Raw genomic sequence first — 16,605 nt, 5'->3', positions numbered from 1 at the left:
GTGTCTTCCAATTTTGTATATAGGTGTGTGACCCATCTTCCAACAGAATCATAGAAATTCTGTAGTATTTTTTTAAAAACTTTTCCTGAGGGCATACAATCTCTAGAAACATGACATTTTTTTTTTTTTTTGACAATAATAGAGTTGAAATACACTACGATAATACAACAGGTAACAAGTGGACAGCTGTTTTTCACTGTTTTTAATTTACTTTGTCACTTAGACCTCCTGAGATCTTGAGAGGTAAACCGGTAAGCCTTGATTTTTCTAAAAAATAAATTTGCATCTGAATATGTTTTAAAATTCCACGCTGTGCTGAGAGCACACAAGCCACTGTGAATAATCTTTATCCAGTGTCAGGTTTCCCTTTAATTATTTGGAAAAAGAGTTGAAGCTTCTTTTCCTTTTCTTCCCCCCTTCTTCTGTAATCTGCCTTAGCTTGTTTTAGTTCGGCTGGGGAACTGCATCTCTGCCAAGAGGATGGGAGCAGAGAGGGTCAGAAGGTGAAGTAATTTGACCACAGCTTCATATTTAATAATCCCCTCAGAACGCTGTGCGTCTAGAGATCATTATATCCTCTTGGCACAAAGAAAGAGGCCCAGGGACGCTGAGTCGCTTGGCCGGTCTGTCTCACTGCAGAGCCTCTCTTTTCCCCACAAAGTAGAGATTGGTTCACAAGGGAAAGTCGGGTTTGGGAGCCACAGGCAGCGCAGAGCATTGGTGAAGAGCATGGCCTATGGCATCCGAAAGACTTTTTTGGAAGAAATTACCTAACTTCTTTGTGAGTTGGTTTCCCTCTATAAAACAGAGGTAGTGAGCACTTTTTTAGTGTTGTTGTGGGCCTAATGCTTACATGGTGCTTAATACAAAATACGCATTCAGTAGATGAAAGCTTACAGAGAGGAGGATGGCGTAGTAGAGCCACTCCAGGGGCAAGGCTGACTTTGTCCCTACCTTTGAGCCCCTGTTGTGGGCAGGCCATCGAGTCCCAGGCTGACAGCAGCTGGGTGGGACTCTAGCCACAGTTATCATTCTCCTGAAATATCTGGTTCCAAAATAATGATTCCTTGTTTTTGGAAAGAGATGTTGGAATCAGAGTCCCCTGTATATTAGGGACAGGATATGTTGACTTCCTGAGGAATGCGGCTGATTTCTTAGATGGATGTTTCTTTAAAGCACATGGCATATTGTTTCAGTCAAAGAACACTTGGCTAGTTTGCAAAGAGTTGGTTGAAGGATGCAGGGGCACCTTATGGAATGTAAGGGCGGGAAGGATAGCTGGGTCTCCTGGAAGCCAGAAAACCATCTGAAACTGAGGGTGCTGCCCTCAGCTTTTAGGGCCTTTCTAGTTTCTGGTTTTCTTTTTGTTCTTTCTCTTTTTATGGCATTCTACAACATGGTACAACATTTGACAGTTTGTCACTTTAGGTATTTGAATTGCTGCTGGGCACCCACCCGATCTGGCGACATTATGGCTTATGCTGGTAGAGTCATCTGCACTGAATGTGGCCAAGTAGGCCTGCCTTTTTAACAGAAGACGCAGCTTTGCAGAGAATGAGCCTATAGGGAAGAGCAGGCACAGGAAGCCTGTCAATTTCTTCTGTTTTCAGTTATATTATACAAGAAAAGGAAAGATCGAGAAATTAGTTGTGTTTTCTAAAGTCTGGTAGCCCAGTTTCCCAAATTGAAACGTGTAGCATTACTCGATGGTAGAGTGCCCTGGTAGCATGCTGAGTTTTAATGAGAAAATAATTCCCTTGAAAGTCAATCCTGCCAACCTCAATTTATAAGTTTGCTGTTGTCACTTCATAATAAGTATTGGATATTAATCTTCATGTTCTCTTGAATCTCTTCCAGAGATATGAAGACTATGGAATGACTCCCCCATCAGGCCCATTGCCAAGGTAAGGTTTTCGGAACGAAATGTATTATTGCTTTCTCACGTAGGCTGTTTTTTAAATTTTGTAAACTCATTTATTTTAGCTAGTATGAGCAGATGCAAAATTCTCGAGTTTTGTATATTCTCTTGATCTAACCAGAAGAGGAAGAAAAAAAGTTGGAATTTAAGTCCTGCTGCCAGTAACAACAGACTAGATAATTTAGACCAGCCCTCTTGCTGAGGACAACTGGAAAAGCTGGACAAGGTATTAACATTTTTTTTTAAAAACCCTTAGAGGTAGGTAACAGGGCAGTGAAGCAGTCTGGGGCCAAGATCGAGGAAACCCAGAGAGATGAGCCCTGTTTCAGGGCCACTGTTCTCCCAGAGACATCTGTGGATTTCATGAGAGGCCACTGAGAAGACTCATAGAGCTGGGGGTGCAAAGAGGACAGGCCCCAATAAACACCCAGAGGTTTTGAGTTTGGACCCTTAGGTGTTATACTCTAGGAATAAGGGTGAATCGTGTGTAGATCAGTCCTGCAGGAACTAAAGCTCAGCTTGGAAAGGTGCTCAGGCATTGGTACCCGGCAGAAACAAATGTAAATGCCTTTTAGAGGAAGATAATGTCACTCTGGGCCTTACATTGTTGCCATGGTACATCTCTCTCTCTCTCTCTCTCTCTCTCACACACACAGAGGCATATGAGAGGAAAGGAAAATATAATTTTTAAAAAAACAGTAGAAATGGAACCATAGGGGATCCAGTTATTGGAGTTATCAAACACAGATTTTAAAATAATTATACTTTATACGGTTAATATAAAGTTAGGTCCCATTGTCCAGGAAAGTGTAAAAGTACTAATTGATGTTAGACTGTAGTAGTCAACGATTGTGGTGTAGTTTTTAGGGTAACTCACTGAAAGAGTGCTAAAAGAATACCTAAACATAATACTATAATATAAGGAAGAATAAAATAATTTTAAAATAATCCAAAAGAAGGTAGAAAATGGGAGAAAAAAGAATATAGTATTGGCAGGACATACAGAAAGCAGCTATAAAATGGTAGAAATCTAAATTTAAATCTAGACGTAATTACGTTAGATGTTAATAACTAAATATTCCAATTAAAAGACAAAGGTTAGAGTGGATTTTAAAAACTGTATTTGGCTTATGAGACACATCAAAAATATAAAGATACAGAAAGGATATAGAAGATTTGAATAACATGATCAACTTGACCCAATTGACTTACATAGAACACTAGACTCAGTAACTGTGGAATACACTTTCTTTTAAAATACATTTAAAAAATTTACCACATGCTGGGCCATAACAAATCTTAACAAATTTCAAAGAAGTGAAGTCACTCAGAGTATATTTGTTAGTCCTAGTAAACTTAAGTTAGAAACCAATAACAAAAGATAACTAGAAAATCTCTACATGTTGGCAAATTACTCAGTACCCTTCTAAAATAACCCATGATACATTGAAGAAATCACAGTGGAAATTAAAACATAACCTAGTGAATAACAGGGAAAAATGCAACATATCAAAAGTTGTGGGATGCAGCTATAGCAGTGTTTAGGGGGGAATTTATTGCCTAAATGAATATATTTGGAAAGAAAAATGGCTGAAAATCAGTGATCTAAGAACCCTACTCAAGATTTGAAAAAAGAAGATTCGATTAAACTTGAAGTAGAAGGAAGGAAATAAAAAAAATAATGATATATAAATTAAGGAAATAGAAAATAAATACCACATTAGAGAGGATTAATAAAGCCAAAAATTAGTTCTTTGAAAACTAATATAAACTTCTGGCAAGTTTGACCAAATAGTATGTATAACAAATTATCAATAAGAAGAATGGAAAGGACACATTAATCCAGATTTCACAGACATTAAAAAGATTTAGCTGGGTGTGGTGTCTCATGCCTGCAATCCCAGCCACTCAGGAGGCTGAGGAGGGAGGATTGCTTTGAGGTCTGGAGTTTGAGACTAGCTTTGGCAACATAGTGAGACCTCTTTCTTAAAAAAAGTAAACATTAGCTGAGCGTGGTGGCAAGCACCTGTAGTCCCAGCTACTCAGGAGGCTGAGGCAGGAGGATAGCTTGAGCCCAGGAATTCGAGGCTGCAGTGAGCTGTGATCACTCCATTGCACTTTAGCCCGGTTACAGAACAAGATTCTGGGTCTAAAAAAAAGAAAATAAAAAGGATTTTATGAATACATTTTCATTCATAAATTTGAAATGGAAAAATTCCTAGAAAGAGAAAACTTGAATAGTCATATAACTATTTTAAAAATGGAAATCACTATTAAAATTCTACCCGCAAGGAAAACTCCAGGCCCAGCTGGCTTAAACACTGAATTCTGCCAAACACTGAAGGAGGAAAGGGTGCCAGTGCTATACAAACTCTCCCAAGAAATAGAAAAAAGGGAGAATGCTCCCTAACTCATTGTGTGAGGCCAGGTTCACCGTGATGCCAAGGACAAAGACAAGAGTACAAGGAAGAAAACATTAAGGGCCGGTTTCTCATGAACCTAGATATGAAAAATTAGAAAGTAAACATCAGTGAACATCTCTGGCAATATGTACAAAAGGATATCACATTATAACCAAGTTGGATTTATTCCAGCAATGCAAGGGTGATTTGGCATTTAAAAAATCAAGCTGTGTACACAAAGAGTGCAATGCACACCACCCGAAGGAAGGACATATTTGAAACTCGGACTTGGGGGGAAGGGGGGGCAAGGGCAACATACGTAACCTAAACATCTGTACCCCCATAATATGCTGAAATAAAAAAAAAATCAAGCTGTGTAATTTACCACTTCAAGGAGAATAAAGGAGGAAAATCTTCTCTTTTCAATAGGTATAGCATGTGATAAAATTCAACATCCATTCACGGTAAAAATCTTAGTAAACAAAGAATAGGAGTGAACTTCTCTATTCTGATAAAAGGCATCTTGGCAAATATTACTTAATGGTGAAAGGTTAAAAGCTTTCCCTCTGAGAGCAGGAGAGAGACAGAGGTGCCTGCTCACGTTACTTCTATTTAAGACTACCCTGGTGGTTCTAAGCAGTGTAACAAGGCAAGGAAAAGAAACAAACAAGCAAAAGTAAGGAATTCAAAGAAAGAAGTAATACTGTTATTATTCACAGATGGTTATAATTTTGTATTAGCAAATCCTAAAGTGTCAACACATTAGTTGTTAGAATTAAGGGAACTTAACAAGATCACTAAATAGCAGGACACCTAAACTGCAAGGTAACTGGATATAAGATCAATGTACAAAAATCTGTTTTATTTCTATATATATGCAGCAAACAAAAAAGAAATTTTCAAAGGTACCACCTAAAGTAGATAATACAAAACACATCAAAATAAACCTAACCAAAGATGTTTAAGCCCTCTAAAGAAAGATGTTCATGGATTGGACAACTCAATTTTTAAAATGTCAGTTCTCCCCAAGTGATCTGTAAATTTAATGCAATCCCATTCATAATCCCAGTAGTGTCTCTCAATATATGTAAACTGACAAGCTTATTCTAAAATTTACATGGACATGCAGAGGATCAAGAATAGCCAAGATGCTTTGAGAAAGAAGAATAAGATGTTAGGACTATTCTGAATGCTGTATATTACTGTTGAGTAATTAAGATGATTTGGTATTTCTGTGAGGCTAGACAAGTAGACCAGTACACCTCACCTGTGTGGACATTAGTTTATTACAAAGACAGCATTGTAGTAAAGCAGTGAATCGCAGAAATCAAACCCACTATCCCTTCGATGACCAGAGGACACACAGAAGTAGGAATATTATCAGTTTCCTACTTACTTTCACTGTTACTTTCTTTATACTTCCTCATTTTCAGAGGGGTTTCTTTGTTTTTTCCCAGCCTTCCTCCCCTACCCAGGCACTGCTGTATGGTCCAAAGTAAAAAAGGTAAAAGTGGCGAGGGGAGCTTAGGTGACGCAGTGCAGAAGTTAGCGGTATGGGGGCCCTGTGCCCTGGTGTGCTCAGGTTCGTCCCAGTCGTTAGCAGCTTTCACTCTCAAAGTGTTCTGAGGCCGGGCACGGTGGCTCATGTCTATAATCCTAGCACTCTGGGAGGCCAAGGTAGGAGGATCGCTTGAGCTCAGGAGTTCAAGACCAGTCCGAGCAAGAGCAAGACTCTGTCTCTATTAAAGATAGAAAAATTAGCTGGGCGTTGTGGCGTGTGCTTTTAGTCCCAGCTATTGAGGAGGCTGAGGCAGGAGGATGCTTGGGCCCGGGAGTTTGAGTTTGCAGTGAGCTATGATGATGCCACGGCACTCTACTTGGGGCTACAGAGTGAGACTCTGTCTCAAAAAAAAAAAAAAAAAGTGTTTTGGTATGGACAGTAAATCTTATGATCACCCAGGTTAAAGGAGTCTAGCGTATTCGAGCACACAGCGTAGGATAAAGGTGATGCAAACATAGCGCGGCGGGGAGGAGGAAGAATTAAGTGAAGGGCCAGAGCTAGTTGGTGAGTGGATGGTCCAGGGATGTGGCCAGGCGAGATGTGGGCTCCCGTTGCCAGATCCGGAAGGAGGAGCGTGCCTCACGTTAAGCTCTTAGATCTGTAAAGTCAGAGATGAGAGACGTCTCCCTTCTGACGCCAGTCTAAAACAACAGCAGTTATTTAAAGAGTGGGCTTCAATTTATGAGCTGTGCTTCAGAAACAACACCACAGAACAAGTGCCAGTCTCCATTCTCACTACACTGGCTCAATCTGTTAGTTACTGTTTCACTGCCATTTGCATAGCACTGTAGTAGACTGTAACTTTTTTTTATTCTTGAATTTCTTGAGAATGGTTCTCAGGGCGGGGTCTTTGAGACCCTTTCTATGGAGGTCTATGAAGTCAAAACTATTTTTGTAATATTATTGAGACATTATTTGCCTTTTTTCGTTATGTTGACGCTTGGACTGAGGTGCAAAAGCAGCGGTGGGTGAGACTGCCGGCCTTGGCGCGCATCAAGGCAGTGCCAGGTTGTGAGTAGCAATTGTATTCTTCACCACTGTGTCATCGCAGTTTGAAAACAATGCCAGTTTTATGTTAGCATGTCCTTGATGCAGTAGTAAAAATTATTAATTTTATTAAACCTGGACTCTTCAGTCTCGAATGGTCTGTGTGACAAAAGAGGAACTACATATAAAGCATTTCTGCTGAATGTAGGATTTTGAAGGAAAAGGCTCCATTGTTTGAGACTAAACTGAACTAACTGCTATTATACTTTTGACTTGAACAAACAACTGACAGACATCGTATTCAGACTCGAGGGTTTGGCAGACAGTGTCTCGGAAATGAACAAAGTGAGCCTGTCACTTCAAGAAAAACAACTGACAGTATTTGGTGCTGATGATAAAATTGAGCTTTCAAGTGAAAATTTGAACTTTGGAAACTTTTGTCTGCTGTAGTGAACTTCACAGCTTCCCAGTACCTAAAGACTTTTCTGTTAATAGATGAACTTAATGATGAGAGTAATGAATGGGATTTTTTGATACTGCAGAATGAGATATAACAATATCGAGGTCTGCGTAACTCAGTGAACTAGTATTTTCCAGATGACAGATGTCATAAAATCATGCGTGGGTTAAAGATCCATTCAAAGTGCAAGATAGAGCTGTGGGTTTTAATGTGACAGAGTATGAAAAGTTCATTGATATTGTCTCGGATTTCACTTCGCAACTAACCCCTAAAGAGCTACCACTTGTCCAGTTCAGCTGTGGTATCAAGAAGAATATCTGAAATATTCTTTGAATATTATCTGAAAAGGCTATTAAAGTACTCCTTCCTTCTCCAGCTATACATATTCTGTGAGGGCAGATTTTCTTCTTAAAATAACATATGGCAACTGACTGAATGCAAAGTATATGAGAATCCAGGTACCTTCTATTAAGGAAATTTGAACAAAATATAAAAGAGTGCTCTTCTCACTAATTTTTTTTTGGGGGGAGTTGGAGAATTTAGTTAATTTCATGAAAAATGTTATGTTAATATGCAATAGGTTTATATTGTTATTTTTAAATGAATTTTTAAAATAAGTATTTAAAAAATTTCTTAGTTTTAATTCCTAATGTGAATATTGGTAGATATTAATATAATCCACATAAATAAAAGCTCATGGGAGTCCTCCGTAATTTTATGAGTAGAACAGGGTCTGGAAACCAAAAAGTTTGAGAAGTGCTTTAGAACACTGGTTCGCTGGGCAGCAGGATATCGTGGAGTTTTAAGAGTTGCCAGTGTCTGGGGTCCCACCTCTGGAGATTCTGTTGGAGTTTGTCTGGGCGCGGCGTGGGTGTCCCGTGCTTACGTGTTCCCTGGGTGGTGCTGACGTGCAGCAGGGTGACGGCCACAGCGCTAGCCAGAGGCTAGAGATGAACAGGCCCCGGAACCTTAGCTGTGCCTCTGTTTGGTCTGGAAGGTACAGCATTTCTTCCATTGTTTTTTAATGGAAAAAATGTATCCAGTCGTCGGACAGAGAATGGTCAGCATCAGCCGTACTCCAGGCGCTGGAGATCGGGCGGTGAGCAAATAGAAGCAAATAGAAGTCCCTGCCCTTAGGGAGCAGGAGAAACGTCTCCTGGCCTTCCAGGAGAGGAGATGGTTAAGCAGGTAGAAAAATGAGTCTCATCCTGCTGTCGTGTTGAGGGCCTAATAAAATCTCTGAGCCGGGCACAATACCCTGATGCTCACGTGTGCTCTGCCTGCAGGCCGAGTCTTGGCCCTGGTTTACTGCAGTCTTCGGAGCTGGCACCGCCTGAGTCCCAGCAGCCGCAGGCAGCGGCCGAAGCTCCGTTTGCTGCCCGCGGGATCTACGCTGAGGAGATGCCGTCAGTGGCCCGGCCTCGGCCTGTCGGGGGCACCACAGGTACACGTGACTGTTGAGCTTGCATTTCTGAGCCGTAGGACATTTGCTTTTTGGCTAAATTGGGAAAGGCTGCGTGTTAGACTTTCCGGAGCATCCGTGTCCAGCATGCAGCGGCCTCTTCCCCTGGTCGGGGCTGTCGTCCCTCGGATCCTGGCAGAGGTGTAGGCAGGGGCGGTGGGAAGCCAGAGTGGCTGAGATCCCAAGGCTGGCATCTGCCAATCTGTTCCTGAGCCAGCCCCTTCATGAGGAATTCACAGCACGCTTCCTCCAGAAGAAACATTTCTAAATCTATACAGTAAACTGGAAGATCTGTCTGAGCACTTGGTGTGGCATTAAAACACGTTTGTTTTAAAGAAGGTGCTTTTCCAGCTTGTAACAAACAACTGTCAAAGTTGTTGGATGGTGACTGGAGGGAGATTTTTGTTTTCTTTGGTCACTTCTGGGAGGGCACAATCACTGTTTCCTCCTTCTACCTTTGTTAATATCTTCTACTTCCCTTTCCTTACTTCCTTGTCATTTTTTCGTGCCCCGTGCCTGAGTCTTGCCTCCTCTGCTGCTACACGCGTGGGCAGAGGCCACGGTGCAGCTCCTGCGGGAAGCCGGTGGCCACTGTGGCACTGTTCTAGCTCCTTTCTGCTCATTCAAGCCCCGATTTAAAAAATTGTCTTAGCATCACTCCTGGTAACCAGGGCAGCTTTCACCTGATAATGCAACAGTGAAAGATCACGTTTTCTGAATCTTCTAAGTGATCTTCTAATCACTTTTCTATTTTTATGTCTTTGCATACAGCTTTTTTTTTTTTTTTTTTTTTGCAAACATTTTTTTTTTTTTTTTTTTTTTTACTTTTAGTATTTAAAGGGTTTTCCTTTCATTACCCTTTGGAATTCAGATAAATTTTTTTTGGAGAGTTCTGTCACCCAGGCTAGAGTGTAATGGTGTCATCATAGTTCACTATAACGTCAGACTCCTGGGCTCAAACAATCCTCCCTTCTCAGCCTCTTGAGTAACTGGGGATACAGGCATGTACCACCACACCCAGCTAGTTTTTTCTGTTTTTGGTGGAGACAGGGTCTCACTCTTGCTGAGGCTGGTCTCGAATTCCTGACCTCATGCGATCCTCCTGCCTTGGCCTCCCAGAGTGCTAGGATTACAGGTGTGAGCCACCGTGCCTGGCCTTGTGTTAATTGTTGAGCCCAGAACAAATCCTCCTCAAGTTCAGTGGATGCTTGATGTTCATGAGCGATTTGTCCTGAAGTCTTTGTAAATCGCCAGATTTTCAAATATAACTCTAGTTTACAATTGATTTCCCTAATCAGTCCAACAGAAGTGTAAGTGGAGCAGCGAAGAGACCCCTTCCAGACACATAGTAGGGGGCACTGCTTACTTGTAGGTTGACAAGCAGTGCCTGGCATGGCTTAGCAGAGATTCTTATTTGGCAGGTGTCTGTGATTCAAACTTGTACCTCCAAATTACAAATTACTCCTTTATTTCATAAAACTTAAACTCACGAATAGTTGATACTATAAGAGCTAGTAATTTGTGAATGCTGTTCAGTGTTCCTAAAATATCTACATAGTTTAGGATCCAGAGCTCTTTCTGTTTCTTGTAAAGCTCTGCAGACGTTGAAAAATTCATAGTTTGTTATTATCTTACTGTATTTTATTACAAAAGCTCAAAGTCACTTGTTTATTTTCCCCATTCATTTCTTCACTCTCCTTTTTGAAAACTGAAACTTTAATGAGAGGAACCATCATATGTTAAATAATTGATTTTGCTATTTTCTAACTTTCTAGAGAATATATACCTTCATAATATCATCAAGAAAGTAGTTTAGTCCATATTGGATGAGAGCCTAAGGAAAAAAAAAAGTAGTTTAGGCTAATTCCAGATTTGCAATGATTGGTGTATATTTTTCCATTATGGTGTTCTAGGAGGTTCTTGCATTTTGCATTGCCTGTTAGCTAACAAAATAAATAATGTACCCTGATATCCTACAGGATTTCCCATGCTTTACAGGTGCTTTGCTTTGCAGTGAGTCTTGTTTCTCCTGTTAATTGTTGTGTATTTGAACCTTGCTGCATAGCATGTATCCTAAACAAAATTCAGATGTACTAATTTTTAATTAAAAAATCTAGAAGAATATGGAAGTTGTATGTATCAAATGTTTGAAAGTTATTTTTTAATAATTTCTAATAGATGAAATTATGTAAACATTTGTAATGGAAAATGCTAAGATCTATTAGAAGAGTTACCTTTTTGACTATAGAAAATTATCAAACATGTGTGTCTAAAAATGACCAAAACCAAAATAGTACCTAGGGAAAATTTACCGCAGATTATGACCAGGAGGTATTTGTATTATAGAGGGTAGCTCATATAAATCCATAAAGGGGCAAACCTGAAAAGATCAGTGGGCAAAGGATGGGAAGAAAGAATTCAACAAGAGAAATATATGTGTGTGTGTAGCGTATAAAAGTAAACATAGGGAAAAGACCCGATTTTGAAAACGATTTAAAAATGCAGATTAAAACCACAGTGAGGTACCATTTCAGTCATGAAATTATTTTTATGATGATGTGGTATGGTAAAATTAGTATATTCTTCATCTGTACAATGGGGATATATTACTATTTACCTCCTGAGGTGGTTTGGCTGATTAAAGAAGATGACAGGTATAAAGTGCTTGAAATAGTGCCTGGCATGTCATAAACTTTCAATAGATACTAGCTGCCATTATTATTATCACTCTTATATTATTCCCAGTGATGGTGTAAATCATTAAACTTTGGAAAGCAGTTTGGCGGTAGGACTCATGGAGCCTTAGATTTGGTCATTTCACTTCTGGGAACCCAGACTCACGCTCTCCCTAAAATCCAAAATAATGGGGAAAACTACATATGCCAAGATGTTTATCACAGCATTATTTGTGATCACAAAAAATTGTTAGCTCCCGAAAATACCCAGTGATAAGTGTATCCATGAGTAAATTGTGCAGCTATTTAAAATGGAGAGAGCCAGGTGCAGAAGCTCATCCTGGCACTAGGATGATCAGCTGAGGCTAGGAGTTTAAGACCAGCCTGGGCAACACAGCAAGACCCCATTTCTACAAAAAAAATTTTTTAAATTAGCTGGGGTTGATGGTGCCTGCCTGTAGTCTTAGCTGCTTGGGAGGCTGAGGCAGGAGGATCACTCGAGCCCAGGACTCCAGCCTGGACATGTAGACCCTGTCTCTCAAAATGAACGAACGAATGAATGTAAGTCATAAAAAACAGAAAGGGAGAATTTAAGATTTACCGTTTGCCTCCTATGTGTTTAACACTTGATCTATTTTATCTGTTTTAATTCTTGAAATAACCCTTTGCGATGGATTTGTATCCCCACTGGAAAAGTGCAGGGTCTGTTGGGACTCGGCGTGATCAGTAGCCAGTGGCTCAGGGTCACATGGCGTGGGCAGCTGAGCTGGAATGCAGCTTGCTGGGCTCCACGTTGAATCATGGGAGAAGCCTGTGCTTTATTGTTAAGTGAACAAAGCAGGGTGTAAAATCATGTCCGAATTATGATTCCAACTACTCTTGTGGTTTAACACAAAAGGTATGCTTTTCTCCCTGTGTGGTTGTTTGAAGCTTTGGAAATGATGGGGAACATTGTGTAGCATTTGTAGCTCTTTGCAGATTTGCTCAAAAGGTATCTGTGGCAAGCAGTACTGACAGCCGTGATGATTTTAATTCGACCAGGGGTTTGCAGTAACTGACAAGTGCTTCAGTAGATTGCATTGCTCTGGCCGGAGCCTGGATAGTTCTCCTGACCTTTAGTTATCGTTACATGTCCAAATAAAATTGTCGAGTTCTTTTTTATTTTTAATGTAGTTGATTAATTAGGTTGTTAATTAGACAACTGGAGTAGGAGTACACTTAAGGATGGAAGAGGCCGCCTCCTGTGCCTCTGTGAATGCTCACGGCCTTTGTAGTACCATTCTGAGCATCACGGGTGAACTTGACCTTAGGAACGTTTGGAAGTAAGTATTCTATTTCACAGTGCTTAAAGATCACTGTTTCTTCCCTTAATTTGCAGTATAGGGATATTTTCCATATGCCACAAGTTGATGAGGGAGAAAAATATTGTTTAATGCCTGGCTTTCATAGGGACACGGGGCTGCAGATGTCTAAGTGTAGGAGAATCAGCTTCGGAGAGTCCTCTGGCTTTGCCGTCAGGATGCCTCACCGATGAGGCTGGGCTAGTGGTTTTAATTGTGCTAAGTACTTTAATATTCTGAATTCAAATGAATATATACCCTGCCTTTTAAGAAAAAAAGCGTATCATATCCAGCTCCTTGTGAATCTCAAAGCCACAAGCAGGAAGGAGCTGGGCTTCAGGCTCTAAAACCTTCCAGGAGAACCTGAATAAATGAGCTCATCCTTTTTCGTAACCTTTACAGAAGCGAAGGGAAGCGCCCTCTGTTGTACTTTTTCTCCCCAGTCCTGATGGCTAGTCAGGAAAACAAAAGCATGACTATTAGCCTCTGTATTAAAAGGAAATAAAAGCCCAGGAACCAAGATCTCACCCATCTATTTTTGGTAAGTGTCATTTGTGGACATAGAATTGGTGCCCTGCTTGAGCAGTGTCTGCCACCCCTTGCCCTAACCGGAGTGCAGTGGTCAGAGCTGAGGGGGTCTTCCTTGGCAGCCTCGCCCTCCTGCAAATTCTGACCGGGCCTGTCCACCGTGTTCCCTCCAGGCTCCCAGATCCAGCACCTGACGCAGGTGGGAATTGCCAGCAGAATCGGAGCTCAGCCCGTGGAAATCCCACCCAGCAGAGGCGGCCAGTACGGGGGTGCGGGCTGGCCTCCGTACGGGGAGGAAGAAGGGGGGCGGAGAGAGGCCGTGAGTATCTTGCGTTTGGGTCATCGTTAAACATTCAGACGTAGTCACCTAATTTAGCTGCTTCTGCTTTGGGGATCCCTTTTTGAAACCTACATTAAAAAAGGTTTTAATCTCCTTCACTTCCTCCCCCTTGGTGGTGGTTCTGCTCACAGTTTTCAGCATCTGCTTTTTGGAAAATATGTAGTTTTTCTTGAAGCAGATTTCAGACTTCAGTGAATTTGAACCTGTAGGTGACTAAAATCTGGACTTCGTCGTCAGCGTGATCGCTGTATAAATATTCATGATCTGACATCCCATTTGTACCTCGCTGTGAGCTTATTAGCCTCATTTGCATTATGACCACCACGAGCAGGTGATTTTGTAACAAGCACACGGTTTGGAGCATTTTAAGGCACATGTTGTCTTTTTGAGGCTTCTAATCACTTAGTATAGACACAGGTTATTTCTACAAGTGTTTTCATTCATTTTTCTCAAAAATTTTATATCCTTGTGGGATAAATTAATGAAACTTGAAAATACAAACCAAAATGCTACCTTTTGTTTTATCCTTATGCTACAACTTTCATTACATTTCTGTGCCTTTGCAGCAGACACAGTAAATTCCTTTCGTGGCTGGATGCTCTTACTCAGTGAGAGGAAATTAACTTCTGAGTATGATTTTTTCCTAAAAGAAACATCATTATAGGCTCAGGTATCTGCTTTAAGTTTGCGGCCATTTTTCATTTTTTGGCCTTCATTGTGTCCCACTCAGCTTCATGAGGTGTTTGGGTTTCCCTTCAAACCCCACAATGCTCACTTTGAAGTGCCTGTCAATCACTGTTAGAAGTGAAACGCAGAAATAATCTAGGGCTGAAATGCCATGTTTATCTCGCTAAAAACTTGCCCTTAGCATACTTTTTTTAGTACACAGATTTACTACTCTTACATGTAAATGTAAAGAGAGATTTTTTTCCCCACTGGAAAAAACGTGAAAAAAAATCACTGAAAAGTATAACAATTCTTGTCAACCTAATGCCAAATCTGTATGCTGCAAGTGTCAGCAAAATGATTGTATGCTTTAGTGCAGATGACTTGCTGAAGACAAGCCTCTACAGAGCCCTCTATAAACACACACAGACAGAAGACAGACGGCAGTTATATAAAGTGGAAAATGGTTTTGTGATCTTGTTTGGGGTCTGTGGTCACAGTATGTGCTCACATGCACACCCTCCCTGGGCTCCATCCCAGGGCAAAGGTGGCTGTTCCCCTTGTGAGTGCCTTTTCCAGGGTCTGCCTACCTCCTTCAGGTCTCAGGTGTCCCCGTCTGACCTTTCACCTTCAAGGCGTGCTCCGGCCTCCCTCCCGCGTGCAGCAGCACAGGGGCGTGGGCAATAGGGGCCCTGTTGGAGCGCTGAGTCGTTGGGTGGGAGATGGGTGGAGGTAGCCCTGGGAGCATTCCCAGTGCCAGTGTGAATTTGATGTTCCTGCTTGTTTTTACTTGGGAAGTACAGTAACGTTTGCCATGTTTTTCAGACACACATGCTCGGACATCAAGAATACTCTTCTTCACCGCTATTTCAGGTGCCAAGGACTTCAGGCAGGGAGCCCTCAGCTCCTCCCGGGAACCTCCCCCATCGAGGGCTGCCGGGCCCCAGCCTGGGCTACCCCACCAGCTCCACAGAAGACCTCCAGCCCGGTCACTCCTCAGCCTCTCTCATCAAAGCGATCCGCGAGGAGCTCCTCCGGCTCTCCCAGAAACAGAGCTCCGCGCAGAACTTCCACAGCTGATCGGGCTCGCCTGCAGATTTGCCAAGTATCCGCTTCCCGTGGAAGCAAAGACCAAAAGGAAATCAACTGAGTGGGTGTTTTTAAGAAGAATGAGCATCTCCTGGGCAAGCTGCCCAAGTAAGGGAGCAAGTTGCTATTTTAGAAGATGCCATAAGTCACGTGACAGCTCACGATCCTTTTACTGTGTTGGCAATTTTGTGACCACTTGGGTTCAGGTGAAAGTTATGTACTTTGGCCAAAAGCCGGCAGCACTTCACAAAACAAAACACAAACCCAAGCTAACAAAATTACTAAATTAGTCTCCTTTTTAAAGGCAAAACATTAAAACGTGTAGATGGTATAAGGATTAAAGGAATCACGTGTTTCCGTGGGATTCAGTCTGATGTGTACGATGAAGCTGCTGCTTTGTTTTCTGAGAAAAGAGATTTGAAGACGTTTTATTAACAGCTTGATTTCCCTCTTTTACTCCATAGGAACTTATTTTAATAGTAACATTAACAGCAAGAATATGAAGACTGTTTGGGAATTTTAAAAAGCTACTAGTGAGAAACCAAATGGCAGGTTGTAGAGCCTGATGACTCCAAACGAAGCCATCACTGCATTCCTCCTCCTCCTCCTCCTCCTCCTTCTTCTGGTGCTACAGCTCCAAGGGCCCCTCCACCTTCACGTCTGAGATGCCAGTTTGGCTTGTCCAGTGGAAGAATATATTGAAGGTTTCATTTTCTTCTAGGGGAAAAAAAAGTCATCCCAAACAGGGGAAAAAGCTCAGTATCTATTTGGTTATTCAAGATACATAACATATCCAAGTTCAGATTTACGTTTTTTAATCGTGTGTGCTGTTTGCTAATTGGGCACCTGCGACTCCTGGGAGCATCCCCTTCAGCACCTGTGTTAAGGCCAGTCCTGTAGAGTGAGGCTTTGAAGAGGTCCTAACTGAGCCCTGCACTTTGCTGGTGATTTGCTCGCAAATTGTTTGAATGAGAAATCTTACATAAGCACATATTATTTATAAAAGTTCCTAGGACCACCAAATTGTCATGGCTCCATCCCTAGTAATCACATTCCCTGTGTTCAAGACCTGGAAATGCAGTTCATTTCAGTTCGGCCTCTGTAATGGATCAAGAAATGTAAAGAAGAGCTTTGAGACCACAGGAGAAAGGAGAGAGTTGCTGCCCATGTCTGATTT

At 41.5% G+C, this 16,605-nt stretch overlaps 1 protein-coding gene across 1 annotated transcript in view; it reads left to right on the top strand.

Annotated features, from left to right (window-relative positions):
* Positions 1-16,233, top strand: part of KIAA1549 (KIAA1549 ortholog) — a 127,717-nt gene extending 111,484 nt beyond the window's left edge. The window contains exons 16-19 of the mRNA XM_012642756.1: positions 1,858-1,904; positions 8,615-8,772; positions 13,507-13,652; positions 15,213-16,233. Coding sequence (XP_012498210.1) covers positions 1,858-1,904; positions 8,615-8,772; positions 13,507-13,652; positions 15,213-15,419 — 558 coding nt within the window. The 3' untranslated portion in view covers positions 15,420-16,233. The remainder of the gene's footprint in view (positions 1-1,857; positions 1,905-8,614; positions 8,773-13,506; positions 13,653-15,212) is intronic.
* Positions 16,234-16,605: the final 372 nt, after the last annotated feature.

This window comes from Propithecus coquereli, unplaced genomic scaffold (assembly GCF_000956105.1).
Source record: "Propithecus coquereli isolate 6110/MARCELLA unplaced genomic scaffold, Pcoq_1.0 Scaffold186, whole genome shotgun sequence".
In the NCBI taxonomy this organism is placed as follows: domain Eukaryota; kingdom Metazoa; phylum Chordata; class Mammalia; order Primates; family Indriidae; genus Propithecus; species Propithecus coquereli.
This window is presented reverse-complemented; position numbering and strand designations above follow the sequence as displayed.